This window comes from Talpa occidentalis, unplaced genomic scaffold (genome assembly GCF_014898055.3).
Source record: "Talpa occidentalis isolate TD23 unplaced genomic scaffold, MPIMG_talOcc4v2.1 talOcc4.11, whole genome shotgun sequence".
NCBI classification, from domain to species: Eukaryota; Metazoa; Chordata; class Mammalia; order Eulipotyphla; family Talpidae; genus Talpa; species Talpa occidentalis.
Genome location: NW_023601104.1, coordinates 27803361 through 27825581, shown reverse-complemented (window position 1 = coordinate 27825581; position 22221 = coordinate 27803361). Strand labels below are relative to the sequence as shown.

General features: G+C 31.5%; 1 protein-coding gene across 2 annotated transcripts in view; it reads left to right on the top strand.

The window, feature by feature from the left end:
* The window catches only part of VPS13C (vacuolar protein sorting 13 homolog C), a 194053-nt gene that overhangs the window by 48010 nt on the left and 123822 nt on the right, over positions 1-22221 (top strand). For both annotated transcript variants that reach the window (XM_054687747.1, XM_037502618.2), the window contains exons 15-28: positions 2195-2324; positions 2891-2985; positions 3876-4018; positions 4827-5019; positions 6167-6281; positions 6917-7053; positions 7980-8103; positions 9465-9582; positions 11874-12000; positions 12795-12873; positions 15326-15465; positions 17895-18048; positions 19865-19944; positions 21357-21416. In XM_054687747.1, coding sequence (XP_054543722.1) covers positions 2195-2324; positions 2891-2985; positions 3876-4018; positions 4827-5019; positions 6167-6281; positions 6917-7053; positions 7980-8103; positions 9465-9582; positions 11874-12000; positions 12795-12873; positions 15326-15465; positions 17895-18048; positions 19865-19944; positions 21357-21416 — 1695 coding nt within the window. The remainder of the gene's footprint in view (positions 1-2194; positions 2325-2890; positions 2986-3875; positions 4019-4826; positions 5020-6166; positions 6282-6916; positions 7054-7979; positions 8104-9464; positions 9583-11873; positions 12001-12794; positions 12874-15325; positions 15466-17894; positions 18049-19864; positions 19945-21356; positions 21417-22221) is intronic.

Here is a 22221-nt window from a genome sequence, read left to right as displayed (position 1 = left end):
AATACTGATCTTTTTAAGCAATTTTAAGTGTATTTTCCTTATCTGTTTCCATATCTAGATTATGTGACCATTGGCATCTATTGATTATTTTTTTCCCTTGAATGTTGGGTACATTTTTCTAAATTTTTTTTTCACATCAAGTAATTTTGGCTTTATCCTGGATCTTGTGAATATTTTATAGACTCTTGATCATGTTCTGCTCTGGAAAATGTCTGTATTTTGTCTTAGTATATAACCTGGTTAAGTTCTTATATTAAGTTGTTTCTTGCCTTTTGTGGATAATAGTTCAAATTTGGGATGTTGGTTTGGGTCTATTTTTGTTATGCATAATATAGGAGTTAGTTTGAGACTTGTGTAGATGGTGTCCATTGCAGCTTATTTGTCATTCATTTTTAACTTGAAAATTTAAACAAGGCCTGAGTGTGTGTGTTCCATGTCTATGACAAAAGTTTTACGTTTTCTCCTTGCTTAATTTTTAGATTCTCCAACACTAACCAAGTCGCCTCCTGAATAATCAATAATGTATAAAATTTAGCTCTTTCATAACCACTTATTTTGGAATGGTAGAGCCGTTTTCACAGGCTGTATGATTTCTTTGTCCTCAAGATTCATGTCTTCTATTGAACTTAGTCGCCTGTATCTGAAAGCTACATTTGACATTTTTGAAACCACTTTCAAATTTTTCTTACTTTCATTTTGTTTCTTTTTTTGAATGTCTCTTCTTTTTAACTTTCAAGCCTTACAATGTCCTGTAATTATAGGACACAACTAATGGCATATAGCAGGCACTTAGATTAATAATAATGTTCCTAACTAAGTCTGAAATGAACGCAAAATATTGATGACTAAAAATTGATGTGCTTTTGCTGAAGCTTTGTATTCACAAAAATTTTAAAGTAGAAAGTACCACTAGATATGTAATCTAGTGATGGTGATAGAAAGTATAACTGGATCCTATCACTAGATGTGAATGAAAACAGTTAAGCTAACATTTTCTTGATGTAATTTGCTGTGTAACATTAACTTGAGGGAGGTACTATTCTTATCTTCAATTTAGATTAGGGAATTCAGGCATAGAAAAGTTAAATAAATTATCTAACTTATACTCATGAAAATTAAAATAGCACACTAATCTTTTATGCCAAGAGAATAAGTTAAATGTTTTCTCATATAGAATGTAAGCAGTTAGGATAGACACATATTTCAGCCATTACATTTCTGACTGCTGAAAATGGATAAGTAAGTTTGACAAAACATAGTTGCGACTGAGTAACTTAGACCTTTGATAGTTTTGTGGGCAGAAGAAGACCTACCTATTCCTTATTATGAACATCTATTATTTAATGTCCAGTTGCTAAAGAGTACTTATTTAACTTGGTTTAAACTGAACTGTCATTAATTAAACCGATTCTGTTTTAGAATTCAACTCTTTTCTTTTAACTTCTCATTTGAATTATTTCATTTTTTGTTACGTACAGAGGCCTATGATATGTTACCAATTTTACTACCATTTTAAAATATTTTAAATTTTATGTAGGAAAATTGTTAAAGTTTACTTATTCAGGAAATGAGCATATAAAGTCTGAATAACTTAACCACTGTTATTCTTTAGCCTGGTGTTTTCTCTGTTTTTGGTTATTTATCTACATCTCACTGAAAAATGGGCAAAGACAAGTAGTAGGAGAAAATAGTTAGGATTTATTGAAAAAAGAGGATGAAATGAGATTTAAGGATTTTGTATTTTTATTTATTTTCTGTCCTCTCTCCCTTTATATACATATTTAGCAAGCCAGTGATGTATATGAATTGTGAAATACTATTTTAAACTAATGCTTTAGAATGTGGAAGCAATTTCTTTCAGAGAGCTTTTCTTTATATATACAAAATTTGTGTCTCTTTAACTTGTAAATTTGAAGGATACATTGCTCAGAAAAATTTCACTTGAAACCTTTGTTATATATATTGTTATATTCCTTAAGAAATGTAGCCTCATCAAAATGCTCTGAGTAGATATGGAAAGTAAATTAAGGTAATAGTGGAACTACACTAACCAAATTCATCTTTACAGAATGAACTGGCTTTATTCACTTTTTGACCTTATATAGTGCTGAAAATATTTTTTGCCATATTCTAACCTGGTTATACCTGCAATGGAAGAGGGTATGTATCTTATAATTAAATTTTTAATTTTTAGGTGATTCGGTCTGGTCAAAAATTAAGGAAAAAGTCTACTGATACAGGCGAGAAACGTGGAGGCTGGTTTAGTGGGTTTTGGGGTAAGAAGGACTCTAAGAAAAAAGATGAAGAATCTTTGATTCCTGAAAGTAAGTTCTAACTCAGACAATTTATTGTATACTGCTAAGAAAAAAACTTTATAATGTTTTAATCAGTTCACTAATTTTATTTCATAATATTTTGAGATAAAAGGAGCTCTGTTTTTATTAGACATATAAGCAAATACATCAGCGTGGAACATTTTGTGTTTATCTAAGTAAAATAAAACTGACTTATTTGAGAAAGATTGTGTGAACTTAAAAAGTTTAAATTTGGAAATCTCAATACTTAGCATTCCTTGTTATTATATTTCACATATGTATTTAATGAAATTTCATTCAATTTAAAAATAGTAAGCAATTTTAAAATCCTTAGCTGAGGAGCTAAATTGCCTCAATAGTATCTCTTTGCTTTTCTTTGACCTAAGCAGACAAGTATATTATACTTTTTTTTTAATCTATTGGAAGTAATACATCAGGGGAAATTATCTGGCTGATTTTGCCTTACCATTTATTTATGTTGATTTTAGAGCACTTGTTAGTTTGATTTGACATTTTGATTATATCTGTAAAACTGGAGCATTGATTTCTTATATAACATTTTTTTTTCTTTGTAGCTATTGATGACCTTATGACTTCAGAGGAAAAAGATAAGCTCTTTACAGCTATTGGTTATAGTGAGAGCACCTACAACCTAACTTTACCCAAGCAGGTAGTTATTTAGGTGATCAAGGAGGTATTTTGTCTTTTTTTACTGTCTTGTCTTGAGTTAGGCTAAACAGGTCATTAATTTTTTAAATAATCAAAATATGCTATCATTTGTTTCTACTTTGATATTTTTAAATGTTTCCAATATGGCCTTACTAATTAAAATTCTTTCCAAGTTTAGATTTAATTACTTTATTGAATGTAAGAATAATTTGATAAAAAGTACTTGCTTTATTAATGACTTAAATGTTAGAATTTTATTGTAAAATTTTTTTTTTATTGTTAAATAAAACTCATTTATAAAAGAGTGAGCAAAACCAAAATGTATTCCTTATTTCACTTCACAAAGGAAATTTCTGTGTAACTACTATCAAGATTACCTCAAAAACTAAAAAGAAAGGAATTTTTGAGTTTTTTTTGTAAATATCCTATGTAAGTTGGCAATTTTCTGTTGAATTTTCTAATGTACTTTTTAATTGTGAGCATATAGTGCCAAAATTTACCATACCTTTTTAAATATATTTTTTAAAATGTATTCATTTATTTATTTTACATCATTGTTTATTTTTGTACAATGTTTGCTTTCTCTTCTCAGAAGTAGTCCCTGTAAAATTTCCAGCACCTGTTTACCCCTGCGCCATCACCATAGCCGCTTGTGCTCTTCTCTTCCTTGTTTTGACCCCTTTCCCCTCCATCCCCTGTAGAATGTCTCTGACTTATAGTTGCCTGTTAATTTTTTTTTTAGTCATTATTATTTTTTACTCATCCTTTGTTTCAAAATTTACCATACTTTTAGATCACTTTATAACTCAAAAATTTAAATAAGAAATTACTGAGGAAAGTAATAATCATTTAAACTTTAATAATTTTCATTAATTTTTTTTGTTTGTTTAGTATGTTGCCCATATAATGACATTGAAGTTAGTAAGCACATCTGTTACAATAAGAGAAAACAAAAATATTCCAGAAATACTAAAAATTCAGATAATTGGCCTGGGCACCCAAGTATCTCAGCGACCAGGTGCACAAGCACTTAGGTAAGTTTTTTAAAACTTAGTATTTCAATTTTTATTTCTGTGTATTACTTTAGACCAGAAAATATAATATTATTTTGTATAAACAATTTGATTTATTATAGTTCTTCTCTAGTTACTTTTCATTTTGTATGTTAGGATGGTCTTTTCTTACTTGATTCTGTATATTTAGGGAGCTATACAAGGAACTCATCATTTGTTCTAGCCTCCATTCTTTCCTTCACAGATATTTATTAGATAACTATTTAATTTATAGATTTGATACTCTGAAAGCTACACATAAGTTCCTGTTTTCAAGAAGTTTATGCTATAGTTGATAAGAGAATACTTATAAAAAGTTAATAATTTAAGAACTGTATAACATGTTAGAGAGCTCATGGTGACAAGGTAATGTATAATTAAATATTTTATATTTAATGCTATGCAAGCTCAGTTGTGGAAAAAAATAACTTGATCTAGGAGAGATAGGACTTAGGCTTGCAGAATGTAAAGGAGTAAGAGAAGCATGTATGAAGTAGGGGAGTGTTTAGTATAGCTTGTTTTTATATAACAGTGATTAGAGCTTCTGCAGTGTTTTGGAGTTGGCTAAGTGGGTTTTTCATGTGGATGAGGAGGAGTTAAGAACAAACAAAACAAATAAATCCAGATATTTGGGTAACTGAATGCCAGACCACGGAGTCTAGACTTCACCTCTGGGTAGTGAGCATTATTCTGACTCTCAAAGGAGTTTTGTAAGAGAGAAGTTTGTATTTTAACTCAATACATTGCAAAGGAACATATTTATGTTAATTTCTTTTTTCCTCAAATGTAGAGTGGAAGCAAAATTAGAACACTGGTATATAACAGGTCTGAGACAGCAGGATATTGTACCATCACTTGTGGCTTCAATTGGTGATACTGCATCATCCTTGCTTAAAATTGAATTTGAAACCAATCCAGAAAATAGTACTGCTGATCAGACCCTGGTTGTTCAGTCTCAGCCTGTGGAAGTTATCTATGATGCTGTAAGTACAAGGGGAAAGTTAATCTTTATTAAACTCTCTATACTTCTGACATAGTGTTTTCTTATTTGTTGTATTTTACTCTTAACATTTATTTCACAACTAAATTTACTAGCACCTTTTTCTTGTTTTAAAAGCGTATGTGTTTAGCAGTTAATTTTGATTTTTCACATAGTATAGATTTTTTTTCTACTGTGATGTGCACTTATCTATGCTTATGTTAAATGAAAAAAATCAAATATACTAATAAGAAAGTCTGTACTTACTGTACAAATTACTCCCCATAGTTACATACTGACTTCCTACTTCAGTTTGTTTTTATTTATTCTCCCTTATACTTCTGTATTTGGAACCAATTCAGAGAACTTTGGAATTAATTTCAAATACTGTCATGTGAGGAAAAAATGAAAAATGTTGGTGAAATTGTTGGCTCAAGTTCTGTATCTGTGACTCCATTTTTTTGTTTAGGTTCTCTTATTTCAAGTTAGACAGTAGAATGGGCTTCTACTCATTGTATCGCTCTTGGCCCCCCCATCCTATTGTTGAAATCCTGGACTTCTTTTTACTTCATAGTATAGAAGTGACTTCATGGTGTGGGTAGAAAACATTATATAAAGATTGCAGTACTTATTGTATTCTCTGATTTAAAAAGAAATTAAATTGTAATAAAATACATATAATTTACTATATTAGTGATTTTTAAGTTACAGTTTACTAGTGTTAAAATTATACATTCACATTGTCTCCAGAACTTATTTCACCTTGCAAAACTGATTTCTAAGTTTCAATTTTTTGTATAGATAAGGGCTAGACAGATTTTTATATAATCTTGCTATACTTCAAAATGTAAGAGAATCCAATCTAGCATAGAAAAGTGGAGTTTCATCTTCTGGCTAATTCAGGAGTAAAATTACAAGTAATGTGTGTTACTAAATCAACATGCCACCATAGAACATACTTAAGGTCACCTTAATTGCACACATTTGTGATCTCACCATAAACTTACTTGGGTTGTAAGGCAGAATATCTTTGGAAGTACTTGCTGAGTTTATAGCTATAGTTGTTTAAACTTTAGTTGAAACTTTAAATTTATAATATAGGAAGTACTATATATAACTTGCTCATATTTTATAACTTGCTCATTTTACAGAAAACCATCAATGCAGTAGTTGAATTCTTTCAATCTAATAAGGGGTTAGATCTTGAGCAAATAACATCAGCTACATTGATGAAGCTGGAAGAAATTAAAGAGAAAACAGCTACAGGTAAAAAAAAAATATTATGTAAGAATAACTAAACTCTCAAATTTTATTTATTCTAATATAAATATTGTGTTTAAAATAGTGCAAATGCATTTTTTTTTTTTGGTTTCAATTGAGGCTATAATAAGCAGTGGAATTGTATTTGCGTGTACATGGCTTACTCTAAGTCAAATTACCTGTTCAACGAAGTGAGAAAGAGTAAAATGGCATCCTCATTACCTGCCTGCCATTATCTTTAAGAACATCTGCCTACCAGTGAACTTGACATGGAAAACATCATTCCATCTCTGTTTTTAAATGGTTCGCTATACTGTGTCTGTACATAGTGTTTAAAGAGACATACTTTTGTTGCAGTATGGTTTCTGAACTCATGTAAACTATTTTATGTGGTTGCTTAAGTAACAAATAATGAATTACTTTATTTCTGGATAAAATACTAGCTATATTGGGATTACTGTACTATGTGATATGATTGTCATTGACCATATGCATTTTCACCTTACACACTGAAATGAGAATCTAACCTGTGAGAAGAAATGATGCTCTTCTATAATACTTTCTAAGTGAATTTCTTACTCTTGTTTTTAATAATAGGATTATATATTTTAACTGACCATGTAATCTGTTTTTTCTTTTAGGACTTACACATATTATTGAAACTCGAAAAGTCCTTGATTTAAGGATAAATCTAAAGCCTTCTTATTTAATAGTCCCAAAGACAGGTTTCTACCATGAAAAGTCAGATCTTCTCATTTTGGATTTTGGTACATTTCGGGTAGGTATATTTGAATTACTAGTGTCTGCAGCCATTTTTGCTCAGTTTGGTAGCTAACTGATAGTTTGCTGTTTTTCACCCAGAGTTCTCTTAAACTAGACCAAAATTTATATCCTGTTAACATTTTGTCAAACCTAGCTTAGATTAAGCTTTTTAGATAAATAATTTGACTATTAAAAAAGTAAACAAAATAAAAATCCTCAAAATTTCTGTAATGGTAGATGATTTTACATTGAGGACTGAATTACTGCTATCTTTTTCTCATTGGAGAGAAGCACAAGTACTTATCAAGTACTCCTGAGTTTCCAGGAGTATAAATTGTAATTTATATATTTTGACAATAGGAAATTATACACATGTGAATATATGTTTGTTAATACGCAGTTAGCAATTTAATAGAGTGAAAGAACTCTAAGGTTTTAGGTGTGAAACCTCTTAGAAATACAAACCTCTGAGAAAAAGTAAAGGTTTAAAAAAATGCAGTCCCGAATTGATTCTTGCTCTTTCAGCAAGAGGGAAAAGAAAGTAGAGATTGGATTGATTGGATCTGAACTCTAGGAACCTGATTATTATGGTAAAGAAGGAACAGAAGATGATATTTCATGGTGGATTGTAGGCTAGGTAGCAAGGGAGCGGAATCATAGAGGGCGGTAACTTTTGAGATCAGAAAGAATTGCAAGTCTAGACAGCTTATTTGAGGAGGATGAATGTATAACTGATCTAATAAATACAAATGTGCTGAACTCCTTTACCCAGATATAATAAAAATATATGCTAAAATATTATATTTCCAATAAAATATCTACAAATAGTTATCAGAAAATTATATAAAATAGTTATATAGTTAGGTTTAAGAAAGTACAACTTAAGTATGTAGATGTATGTACTTTTCTGTTAAAAAAATTGAAACTTTCCCTCCATTTTAGCTTAACAGTAAAAATCAAGGTTTGCAGAAGACTAGTAATTCATCTCTAGAAGAAATAATGGATAAGGCATATGACAAGTTTGATGTTGAAATAAAAAGTGTGCAGCTACTCTTTGCAAGAGCAGGTAAACTGTTGCTCAATTTTTAGGATTTCAAAATGTGTTGAGTATATTTGGTAAATACATGAATATGTTTGCATGTTGACAACCATTTTAAACATATTAAACGTATTACTTAAGAAAACCCAATAGGAGCCTCGTGGCAAATCATTGTTATAGATACAAATATAGGTAAATATCTCACTGTTAGGTATGTAGCCCCATTTGAATCTAAAAGTCTAGTCACTGCCTATTTTTTTATAATGTGACTATGAAACTTCCTAGGACACAAAATAGAATGAACAGTTTGTTCAAGTTCCTTTGTCCCATTGCTTTTAGGATATTTCAATTTTTTTTTATCTTGCTGCTTTATTTTGAAATATTTTGCTATTTTAGCCTAGTCTTTATTCCAGTAGTATTAAATCTACTTTTGTAGATATCTGAGGACTATAGAGTCCTAAAACTCTAAAGATAATTAACTGCTTTCCAGAAACTTTAGTATTTTTCACTACTTAAGTAAAGATTGCTTGTTCTCTGTATTTCTTTAGTTTATAAAGCAGTCTTTGCTAAATACTCAGGAGTGTACCACTTCATGGTAGGACATTGTTGGAAAAGACAGAATGTATACTCTGCTTGGAATGATGAGATTTATTAAAATATATAATGCTCTTAGTTTTTATATATTGCATACTAATATTTAATTAGTTTTTATATATTAGGAACATGTTAATTCTTTGAAGAGAAAAGCTACCATGGACCATGAAAGCATACCATAGGAATTTTCTTTTATATATACTTAATAATAATTATTTGAATTATAAATGATAAAATATGTTCAGTGATTGCCATCAGTTAAGATCTTTGTAGCATTCTTTTAGTTATTGGAAAGTGTGTGTTAGAGACCTTCATATTTGAAGAAAAGGCCTTATTACACGTTTTTCTTCATAAAAGTAATTTTGCTTGGAATTATGTGTTAATTTCCTATTTGTACTTGGGAACTCCAAAGCTCTTTTTTTCCTCTGTCATTTATATTTTCTCCCTTTTACCACTGCAACTCCTGACCTTCATCACTAATTCTGAAATCAGGGCGATAAATTCCTGGATGTTTGCCGTTTGCTTTAAAATACAAGATGTTACCTTTGTAAACATTCTCTAAATATTTGTAATTTTTCAATTTTATGATCTTTGACTTGTGTCAATCTATATTGAAAATCAAATAGGCTATTTCACTTGTATGTTGAAAAAAGTAAAAATTGTTTATTCATTGAACATGTTTGTTAACTATTTCTAATAAGTTAAAGTAGCTTTCTACATAATACCTGATAATCTAAAAATAATCATTTAATAAATAAAAATGAGTCATGTAATACTGAACATTATTTTTTAAGAGGAAAACTGGAAAAAGTGTCGATTTCAGCATCCATCAACTATGCATATATTGCAACCCATGGATATTCATGTTGAGTTGGCCAAGGCAATGGTAGAAAAAGACATTAGAATGGCCAGGTAATGTATGCATTTCCTTTATACTATAAAATCAACATTGTATCTCTGTCTTTACCAGATTTTAAAAAAGCAAAGCTAGATTTCTGATGGACAGAAAGAAATGATACCATATGACAGAAGGGCATTTTAAAGAAAATATTTGAATTATATATGTCACTTTTCTTCTTTCAGAAGAATTGGTATTTTTAATTCCTATGAAAGTTGGTTAAATATATTTTTGAGTGGATCAAATCCAAGATTCAGTGTTAACGAAATCTTTAAAAACCAATTTATTTAGATTTCTAAACTGTGTAAAACCTTGAGAATAATTTAAGGGAATGAAAAGTAGAAACTGAATTTTGAATTTAAGTGGATAATTTAAGTGATACATTTATGCTTCTTAAAAAATGCCTTATTGAAGAATTATTGACATTCATACATAATATCTATTTAAAGTAAACTACCTGATAAATTTGACACACACACAAAACAATCACCAAAGTCAAGATAATGAATATATTCATCATCCTTAAAACATCTTGTATTCCTTTGTATTGTCTTTCATCACTGCCTGTTAAATCCTATGTTATCAATCCTTAGACAACATTGATTTGTTTTCTGACTCTATAGATTTGTAAGGATTTTCTAGAATTTTATATAGATAGAATTATACATTTTTTGTTGGGTTACTTTCACTCAACATAATTAATTTGAGAGTGGTCAGTCAGTCATGTTGTATGTATCTGTAATTCATTGGTACACTAGCAAATGGATGTTAAACCAACCTTGCATTACTGAATAACTTCATTTGGTAACGATTTATTATTATTTTAAAGTACTGTAGTATTTGCTAAAAATTTTTGTTCAGAAAGTATTTTGTTCTGTATTTATATACACTTATTTGAAAATAAGTGTTAGAAAAAGATAAAAAAGGACTCATTTTTGGTATCAATGATTATCTCTGTTATGTTTCTTTTTTATTTCCTTGATTTCCACTCCCATATTTATCATCACCTACTTTCTTCTGCTTATTACTTGGGTTTCATTTTCTTTTCTTTCCTTTCTTTTTGAGTTGTAAACTTAGCCCATTGATTTGACTCCTTTAATACACATTATGCTTTAAATTTCCCTTGAAATAGTGCTTTGCTCCAACCTGCACATTTTGAAACTTGTCTGTCAGTAAGCTGGGCTACTTCTAAGACTTTATTTGTTTCCCATCTTACAACTGTCGTTTGTTGACTGATGTCAAGGAGACCATTGTTTCACATATTTTGTCCAGTTTTTAGTTATTTTGTGTGGAAAGGTTAAACAAGTGCTTCTAATGGTGATACTTTTGGTTTTATGTAATGTTTCAGAAATAATCTATAAGCATCTTACATTTTTATGGTGCATTTCAGTTTATAGAGTACTTTTTTAGAAATTTCACTCTTTTGAGGTAGGAACAGTCAAATAGCCTCATTTGAACATTAGGGATTTGTGTATTATGTAGAAAATTATTCTTTAGTGGCTAGTTGTCTATGTACTTAAGTTGTTCACAACTTAGGAAGCCAAAGATAACTAGCAACCCAAAAGAGCTCAATGAATAACAAATAGCTGCCACAAAGCTTTTGAGACAAAACTAGGGAGTTTAATGTTGAGTAGGGAAGCAGAGTAGAAGCTGGCCAAAAGGTAAGCAAATAATGAAGGCACAAAAGTGAGTTAGCAGTGAGTAAAGCATTTGTCTTCATGGAGCTTATATTTTAATCAGAGCAGAGTTAAAATAAACAAGTATACATATAATATGTCAGGTGCTAAGCAAGGTGAGGGAATAGAGAATGTGTGGAGTAGGTACTCTTTGATATTTATACCGAGAAATTTTTGATGCCAGGAAATAGTTAATGTGTATATAGTGTTTTTGGCTTTAAAAAGTAGACTGTTTGAAAGTTTGGACTATGCACATGTTGGTGGTGGGAGAATTATGGTGACCACACCTGAGGGGAGAAATCTTATATTGTTAAAAAACAAACAAGGATGTAAAATAATATGTCAGTAATTAAGAAACAAAAATTACAAAAATGTCTGCAAACCTCTACTAAATCACTTATGCTGAAAAGTAAATTAGTTCACTTAAAATGCTTCCATTTTAAAGATGGATACATTTAAATTATCTGGAAACTTGATTTACATAGAACTTCCCATTCTCTAACAATGCTTAGGAAAGGAGGAATTAATCTAATTGGATTAAATCACATTGTAGTTTTTTCTATAGTCCCCCTCTCCACATTACAAAGAAGCTAAACTCTAAATCTTACAGTTAATTATTTAATTTTTAGATTTAAAGCATCAGGAGGGCTGCCTTTGATGCATGTGAGAATTTCTGACCAGAAGATGAAAGATGTGCTATGTTTGATTAACAGTGTACCATTGCCACAGAAATCAGCACAGTCTCCAGAGAGACCGGTAAATAGATATAATTAAGAATATTAAATCTCTTTATATTTGTATATATGGTGAATTATTTTCATCTTTCTGTGAACTATTTTATTTTACAGTATTATTTAGGGCCAGTTTCACTTACTTAAATATTTTTGAGGTTTTTGTTGATTCTGTGCAGAAGTGCACATGGCATTGAATAAATAAGCATCATATCCTGTTTTCACTACAGTTTTAGAATGGTGTTTGAAAGTCAGTTTGGGGCAACAAAGGGATTAAAAATACATAAAGGAAAAAATGTCTTTCAAATTTATGAAATGTGTTTTAAATAAAATTAGATATGAAAATCTTTAAAATGTTATAAAACAAAATTATTTGTGTAAAATTTTCTTACATGTTAGACTTAAAAAGTTTAGGTCACTTTAATTGGAATCGATCTTTACAACATAAAATAAATGATGGATTTCCACTTATTTTCAAATGAAATTTGAGAGAGCCAGTTAATATTGAAACAATATTCCAGGAACCCGTAATAAAGATGCTCAGTTAGTATTGTGGTAGACAGTAACTAATTGGCAAACAATGATAGATTACCTGCTTGAGAATGTAGTTATGCCCTTGCAAATGCGGGTGGTAATCTTAATAATTAGTAAACTCTAGCCAGTCATTAGTTAGTTGATTATGTACTTTTGGGGCATATTTGTTTATTATGTATATGTTTTTCCATTTCTATCTATTCTCTATTACCTGTCTAATAGTTCCCTCATTTATATTCATTTAATTTTGTTAAATTGGTATCTAACACTCATATTCTTTGCTAGGTGTCTTCAATTCCTGTTATTTCAGATAGGACAAAAGGTCTGCTTAGTACATCACTGTTGCTGAATGGAATAGAATCAGGTAAGGACAGTAAGATCTTTACTATTCCAAGTCTGTAAATTAGTATATAGAAATAAAATTTTTAAAAAACAAGGGAATTTTGAAAGTATTATAGTAATTTACTAATTTTAGTTCCATTTGTACTACTAGCCAACGGTGAGATTTAGAAGCACTTATTTTATTTTTAGTCTAAATTTCTTCATTTGAATGAAAGGATTTTATGATTGACTGTGTTTAGGATACTAAATAATGTACTTCCCTCCTCCTCATTCCCAATCTCTAACTGATCCTTTTCTTTCTTTTTTTTTTTATAATAAATTTTATTTTTATATTCCCCATACAATTGCAACCCCCCCATTCTGATCCCAATCCCTCCCCTCCCGCCCCCCACCCCTCAAAAGTGTCTCTGTTTCATAGTTTTTTGTTGATTTTGATTTTCACTTTCTTATAGTTATTCATTTTCCTGGTCCCTTATTTAAGTTTTCTAGATTCCTGCTATGAGTGAGACCATCCGGTATTTTTCTTTTTCTTTCTGGCTTATTTCACTGAGCATGATCCCTTCCAGCGCCATCCATGTTGCTGCAAATTGCATGTGTTTATCTTTTTTGAATGCTGAGTAATATTCCATGGTGTATATGTACCACATCTTCTTGATCCAGTCATCTATTTTTGGGCATTTGGGCTGTTTCCAAAGCTTAGCTATTGTAAATAGTGCTGCTATAAACATATGGGTGCAGGTGTTCTTTGGAATTGATGTTTCTGTGTCCTTTGGGTAAATACCTAGGAGTGGAATTGCTGGATCATATGGAAGCTCTATGTTTAGTAGGTCCAGAAATCTCCACACAGCTCTCCATAGTGGCTGGACCAGTTTGCACTCCCACCAACAGTGCAGAAGAGTTCCTTTTTCTCCACACCCTCGCCAACATTTGTTGTTGCTAGTTTTTTTAATATGTGCCATTCTCACTGGTGTAAGATGGTATCTCATGGTAGTTTTGATTTGCATTTCCCTGATTACAAGTGATGTTGAACATTTTTTCATATGCCTGTTGGCCATTTGCATTTCCTCTTCAGAGAAGTTTCTTTTTAGCTCTTCTGCCCATTTTTGGACTGGATTATTTTCTTTGTTGTTGCTGAGTCTCATCAGCTCTTTGCAGATTTTTGTGATCAGTCCTTTATCATTAGTGTTGGGTGCAAAAATGTTCTCCCAGTTGGTAGGGTTTTTCTTTGTTTTTGTTATTGTCTCTTTTGCTGTGCAGAAGCTCTTTAATTTGATGTAGTCCCAGCTGTTTATCTTTGCCTTCACTATCACTGCTTTGGGTGATGTGTCTGTAAAGATGTCTTTGATGTGCAAATCACGTAGTGTTTCGCCTATATTTCCTTCTATATATTTTATGGTTTCAGGTCTTATGTCTAGTTCTTTAATCCATTTTGAGTTGATTTTTGTGTATGGTGTGAGGTAGTGGTCAAGCTTCATTCTTTGCATGTAGCGACCCAGTTTTCCCAGCACCATTTATTGAACAAACTTTCTTTGCTCCAATGCATAGCCTTTGCTCCTTTGTCAAAGATTAGTTGACCATAAATCTGTGGGTTTATTTCTGGATTTTCTATTCGATTCCATTGGTCTGTATGTCTGTTCTTGTTCCAATACCATGCAGTTTTGATGATTATGGCTTTGTAGTACAGTTTGAAGTCTAGGAGTGTGATGCTTCCATTCCCTTCTTTTTTTTTCAGGAGAGCTTTGGCTATTCGGGGTTTTTTGTGATTCCATATGAATTTCATCAATAATTGTTCTATTTCTTTGAAGAATGACATTGAAATTTTGATTGGAATAGCATTGAATCTGTATATTGCTTTTGGTAGGATAGCCATTTTAATAATGTTTATTCTTCCAATCCATGAGCAGGGGATGTCTTTCCATTTCTTTGTGTCTTCTTCTATTTCTTTTAACAGTGTTTTATAGTTTTCTTTGTATAGGTCCTTTACCTCTTTTGTTAGATTTATTCCCAAATATTTGATTTTTTTTGTTTCAATAATAAAAGGGATGGTTTTTTTGATTTCTTCTTATTCAGATTTATTGTCTAACTGATCCTTTTCTCTAGTTCTAACATCATTGATGTCTTTTAATTTTGAAGAAGAGTGTAAACTTCATGATGACAAAGATGATGTCTGTCCTGTTGTGATAGCAATTAGTGGCTGGTACAGATTGATACATGACATAAATATTTTATTGAATATTGAGTGAAAGAACTAAGTGAGAAACAATTTGAGCTATTGAAGGAAAAAGTAATAGGGTAGTATGATTTTTATGTATGATTATCCGTGGGACTTAATACACACTGAAATTTTATTCTGGTTCTAAATACGAAGATTATATCTAGTAAATGAATTTTACTTTTGAGGGATTTAATCTTCAGTATTTTTTGCTGTTTTTAGTGGACATTATTCCTAGTCAAAGAATGTTTTCTTCCTTTAGAGTCTGATGATGAGTATTTTGATGCAGACGATGGAGAAACACAAAGTGGTAAAACAATGAAGGGATCAGAACCAAAAAAAGTTGTAGAGGCTCCAAATGAGGAGCTTATTAATCTTCTACTGAAGTTTGAAATTAAAGAGGTATGTATTTATTTTGTCTATAAATAAATACAATTTTGTTACTAGACCCAAACATTAAGTATATGAAAAATGTGATACTCTGTCTCACATGCACAAACACATCCAAAATATGAAGTGTTGTTTTGTGAAAATTGGTCTTAATGATCGATATGATAGCCAACCTAATCTGGAAGAGTTTAAGACTCTTAATTAGAAACCTATTTTCAGGGTTAGAAACCTGTTTTCAGGGGCCTCCTAGTGGTACAAGGGGTTAAGTCACAGCACAATGAAGCTATCAGCAGCCACTGCAGCACAAGTTCAATCCCCAGCCAGGGAGCTAACCCACATGGCACGGCAAACCTCTCCTGTCTCACCCACTGCTCCCCTCAGCAGTTTGTTTCAGTCAGTCTGCCTGTTCTGTTCCCTCCTCTATCTCTGGTGAATCCTCTCACCTGCCGCACCTCTGGCCTATACCCCAGTTCTTATATGCATAAATAAATAAATCTTTACTGTTAAGCTAAAAAAAAAACTCTGGGACTCTCTCTTCCTACATGACTTGATTCTTTATTTTCTTCAGATATTTGCTCAAATGCTGTCCTCCCTCTCACATGAAGTTTGTCAGGACAAGTTTTTTGCTTGTCTTGGTCACTTTGTTGTCCTTAGTGACTGGCATGGCCTGATATATGGTAAATAATGCCCAATAAATGTTTTATTGAACATTGAATGCAGAGCACACTTATAAAAGTTATAAACTATTAGAATCATCTCAGGTAAAAATTCTGTTTAAAATACTTTTCCCATTTTGACTTTTTTGGGTCATTGTGATGATGTTTAAAATAGTTCTGTGGTGAAATTTACCTCATTTTTTAGTTTTGGTGTATGTTGAGAAAATTCTTCATTATGGAAATATTTATCCATGATTTTATATTTTATTTTATGACTTCATTTGAGTAATTGATTTATCTAAAATGTATTTTGTATATACATTCTGTATTGAATATCTTACTTTGTTTCCTTTTGTTTTTCAATTGACACTCCTTTTTCTCAAATATATAATTATATCATTGCTAATGTTGTCTTACTGTTGCTTTCTAACAAGTTACCCAAAAATGTAGTAGCTTAAAACATCTATTTATTTTGTTCATAATTTTGTAGGTTTGGAATTCTAGAAGTGCTGAGATTGGCATTTTTTGTATATGGTCTCTCACATAGTTTGGTGGTGGCAGTTAGGTGGTGAGTGGAGCTACGGTGACCTGAAGTCTCAGAGGGTCTGGATGTCAAGGGACTCAGTTATTGGTGTGCAGTTGATACCGACTGTTGGCAGGGATCGCATATGACCCTGTTGTCTGAAATACCTCTAGAACGTGGCAATGTTAGGATACCTGAACTTTTTACATGGAAGTTAGCTTGTCCCATTGTGAACATTCTCAAGAGGAAGTTTCATGGCTTTCTTTGACTTTGGAAGTCATTATAGTATCATTTCCTCTGAAGTGATGACGTAGTATCACTTGTGTTGAACAGTTAGTTTTTATTTATTATTTATTATTTATTATTTATTTTTTTAAAAGACCAGGTTTATTAGGAAAAGGAGAAAGAAAAATAGAGGCACCTGCATAGTCACAGGTGGGCAGGAGAATTGCCAGTCTTCTCAAATTTAAAGGGAGGAATAGATGGAATATCAAAGAACTTGCATGTTTAAAAATTAACAAGTGGGCCTTCTTTGGTGGTGCAGTGGTTGAGCGCTGGGCTGCGAACTGTCTGCAGCCTCTGCAACGCTGGTATGATCCCCGGACACCGGCAAGGGTCCCACATGGCGCGACAGACCTCTCCTGCCGCGCCCACTGCTCCCCTCAGCAATGTATTTCGTCAGTCTGCCTGTTCCTTTCCCCGTTCTGGCTCTGGTAAATTCTCTCAACCTCCTGTGCTTCTGACTGTACCCAGTGCTTGTATAAATAAATAAATACATCTTAAAAATAAATAAATAAAAATTAACAAGTTTTTTTTATTTTTTATTGACTAAATATACTAGCTGTCATTTCCAAAATAAATTTAAATACTGGCAGTATAAAAATAACATTTTTGTTTACTTTTTACTTAAATGGCAATGTTTCTTATATCATCAGTCATGATTTTTGTTTTGAAATACAGGTTTATTTAAACCATATTAAGAAAGATTGCATATGTTCCTATTTTTACTAAATTAGAAAGTAAATCAATAGTCAATATAAAGTTTCATCATGATTTTTATGTAGATCAAATTTATTCTTAGTAATAGAATTTAAGATGATAATTTCCATTCATAGTAAATAAATTTATGGTAGTAGAACTACGTATGAGCCAAGTTTCTATTATCCTCACAATGATATATATGAAGAAGGATTGTTTTTTTATTTTAAATATGATTCAAACTATTTATCACCTTTTCTTTTTTCTGTCTTAATTTTTTTTAGGTGCTTTTAGAATTTACCAAACAACAGAAAGAAGAAGATACAATTCTGGTATTTAATGTTACTCAGCTAGGAACAGAGGCCACAGTAAGAACATATGATTTAATTGCAGTGTCGTATTTAAAGAAAATCAGCTTGGCTTACCATGAAATTCAAGGTAATAGCTTTCACTTACATAATAATATTTATAATGAATAATAACTGGCACCATTTCAGGCATTATACAAATAATACTCATTTGATTTTTATAGCAGTACTATGAAGTAAGCAGTGTTTTTATCTCCAGTTTTACATATGAGAAGACTAAGAGATAAATTGGTCATATAATTTATCATACTTTTAGTATGTAGACTGAACCATGATTGAAATCCTGCAACCTTGGCCCTTCACTGTACACTTAACTACTATGATCTACTGCTTTGGAGAGTTCATATAAATCTCCTTTATACAAGAAATATTATTCCTGTTTTACAAATAAAAGAAAGGTTTGTTCTATTGAGTAGTGTACATATATCAGACACAGACTCAAATTATAGAAATTAGAATGGTGGTAAATTCATTCTTGTGTAAGCTTTAATATTTTATTAATTTCAATATACATGTTGTGTGTAATTAGATTTTTGAGAAATGAAGGAATGGATAAGTCTATAGTAATTAAAATAACTTAATATTTGCCTAATGTTTTAGTCATGTATGAAGGCCTGTTTTTTGTTAATTGTTGAAACTAAGATAAACTTCAATTTAGAACAATTTTTTTGTGTCTTTGTTTTTATAAGTACTGTGTTAAGATGAAATTTACACTTGAGGGGACGAATATATGTAACAGATTTGCTAGGTTTTCACCTATAGGGAATGTTAGGACTGGGACTGCTTCTGAGATCTCAGAAGCCGGAATTAAAGAACTGCAAATACAAAAAAATAGAATGGTGGATAAATCACTTCCTCCTATGGAGACAATTTCTTTGCACATTCACTTGAGGATATGGAGGACATCTGGTAATACTTGTTGTTTTGAATGAAAAAAAAAATTAACATTTCTCCTCCCTTGAAAAAAATTTTTTTTCTTTTTTTTTTTTTTGGGTTGGGGGACCCTCGCCAGTGGCCAGGGATTGAACTGGCTCTGCAGACAGAGGCTGCGGGCAGCCTCACAACCCAGTGTTCAACTGCTGCGCCACCAGGGGAGGCCCGAAAAAAATATTTTCTATGTAATCCTTTTTTCTTAGTCTAAACAGAGGGAAATGAGTTAAAAATATGTAATATATGAAATATTTTTTCATAGAATATTAGAGCTTAACAAATTGTTAATAAATATTTTTGTGGGGCCTCCCCGGTGGCGCAGTGGTTGAGCGCTGGGTTGCGAAGCTGCCCGCAGCCTCTGCAGCACAGGTTCGATCTCCGGCCACCAGATGAGGGTCCCACATGGCGCGCAGACCTCTCCTGCCGCCCACTGCTCCCCTCAGCAGTGTACTTCATCAGTCTACCTGTTCTGCTCTCCGCTTGTACAAATAAATAAATAAATCTTTAAAAAAAAAATATTTTTGTAGTTCAGTTTCCTTGTTACACAGCTGAGAAAGTGGAAGTTAAATAACTTTTTGTAAGGGTCGAAATGAACTAGAATTAATATATTCTGATTCTCGAACCTGTCGTCTTTCTACTGCCTTACAAATGCATATGTGTCCTTAAGTGTATATATAGAGAAGTTTTCATTATTTTGAACACAGATGTAAAATCAAATAAAAATAAGTAGGCATGCTTTTAAGTAAGTTGAATGCCAAAGGTAAGTTAACATTTTGGATTGGTTTATTTCTTTAATAGTGTTCAGTATTTAGTAACATTGAAAATATATGCAGGTAATCTTTTAAAGCCTAGTTAATATATTTTTTTTTTTTTAAAGAAGGTGACATCTAGGAAATTCCAATCTTAAAAAAAGAGCAATTTATTTGGAGTACTTTTTTTCTTTTTCTTCAATGTAGGATCCAAAAAGAAGCCTCTTTACTTAATTAGCTCTTCTGACAAACCTGGATTAGATCTTTTAAAAGTGGAGTTTATTAAGGTAAGGACAATAGACTTTATATTTTTACTGTATATTCCAAAGTAACCTCTGGGAAGAAAAAGGATGATGGTAGATTACTAAAGATTCTGTATGTGTGTATGTTATAGGTTTGAATCATAGGGATATTTGCTGTTTCTCTTCCCACTCACATCTTTTTCCTATTTCACTTAAGTATAGGATTAGGACTATTACAAAGCCACCAAGCTTCCCAAAACCTGGGGTAAAGTAGATCCTACTTCTGTCTTCTGGGACATATTCAACTACCTACGTTGAATAGTGACATTTGGCTGAGTATCTTACATCAAAAGGTATAAAGACAAATTGAATTAGGTTCAGAAGAGAACTGCCAGGATTAGGAAGGGACTCAAAAACTTATCATATGAGAAACACTGAAGGAATCTGTGGTATTTAGCTTCACTCAAGATTAATTGATTTTTAAACTTTTGGACCATAAGACTAATTAGTGGTTACCAGAAAGGAAGGGAGAAAGGGGAGACAAAAGGAGATACAGGTAAGTTGGAAAAAAGAGGATGATTTTATGGTGAAGGACAGAATTGGATTTTTGGTGGTAAACAATGTAGTATATACATATGTTGATTTTCAGTGATGTACACATGTAACTTATATAATGTTATAAAAAAAAGTAGAACAAAAACCCAGAAATATTAATTATTTTTTTTGGTTAATTGACATAATTGAACAGCTTTTTATTTAGTGTTTTTATGTGTCATGTTCTGTTAGGCACTTGGGATACAGAGATTAAAAAAAAAATTCCCTATTCTCAAGGACATTTTATACTGGGAAGAAGATAGACAAGTGAACAAAAGTTGAAATATAATTTTATTGATTCTCTAATAAAGAAGGTGACAGAGTAATGTGGGAGCAGGGAGGCAGGGGAGCAGGCCTTGCCAGAAGCTTCTGATAAGAGATAAAACACTAAATTCACTATGTAAGTTCTTTAGGTACAGAACTTGAACTAATGGGTAGGTACAATGGGGAGGTATATTTTTGGTTCAATAGGAATATCTCATTAAATCAAGTTTTTCTAAAAATTGAATTTGTAAGAAAATGAGCTTTCTTTCCCTGGCGATATCCTGAAATAAATTTGCCAAAGACTATATAAAGGAATTCAGGCAATTAGGTTATGTATGGACTGAATGACCTCTAAACCTTCCAAACTTAAGAGTTATCACGATTTCTAGCTGCAGTATCCTAGAACAGAATGTTGTATGCTTTCCCATCTTTTAAGAGGAGAATAATTGCACTATTACAATAACTATGCAAGTTATATGAATATAACTTCAAAATAATGTTACAGAATGTATAAAAATACAGTTATAATAATATGAATTAACTAGAGAACTTAAGTGATTTATTAATTCCTTCTTTATTTTCCTTTTTTTTATTTTCAGGCTGATAAGAATGGACCAAGTTTTCAAACTACTTTTGAAAAAACTGAACAAACACTTAAGGTAAGAAGTTCTAAGAGAATCATGTCATATTGAAAATAACCTACTTTGGAAGTCTCCAGTATCAATTGAGGAGTATTGAATGGATTATTTGATGAATAAGTCCTAAATTAAGCTCATAGATATTAGCTCTGTTGTTTTAACTTACTGTATCACACTGTAATTATTTCTAAAGTAGGGAATGCTATAGAGGAGCCAACTGGGTTCTGAATAAACCACTAGGTATTATTGTAAACCAATAACACCATAATTAAAAAAATTGTAAAAAAACCCCAAGCTCGGTTCTATCATTTAATGCAGGACTGAGAAAGTATGTGAAATAAAAGGAGAGATATTGAATACTTCTGGGCCAAGATAGTCATGTAGAGGATGAAGAGGCAAAATGTAGCTGTAGGTTACATTAAAAAGAAAATGAGAGATGAGTTTTAGATTACACTTTTCAGACATAGGAGAAGCTGTTGAATATTCTGAACTTTCTGTAATTTTAATGTTTACTTAGTGTTTTGAGGTAAGAGATGCTTTTCTTTAAATAAATATTAAAAATTAATTTGCTATTAGAAAGCCACATATTCTTGAAAGTAATTTATATTGTTATCTTAGCTTGCTGAATTCAATGTTTAAAATGTAGTACTTTTTTTCCCCAATAAGTTATGTATTTTTGTTTCTTTTTAAATGATAGAACTAGGAGGGAGAGTGGAAAGGATAGGGGAAAGAGAAAGGATAGGGGATTGACATGGGAGTTTTGGTGGAGGATGTGTGAAGCATGTGCATGTATGGAGATGTACACATGTAGCCCCAAAGTTATATT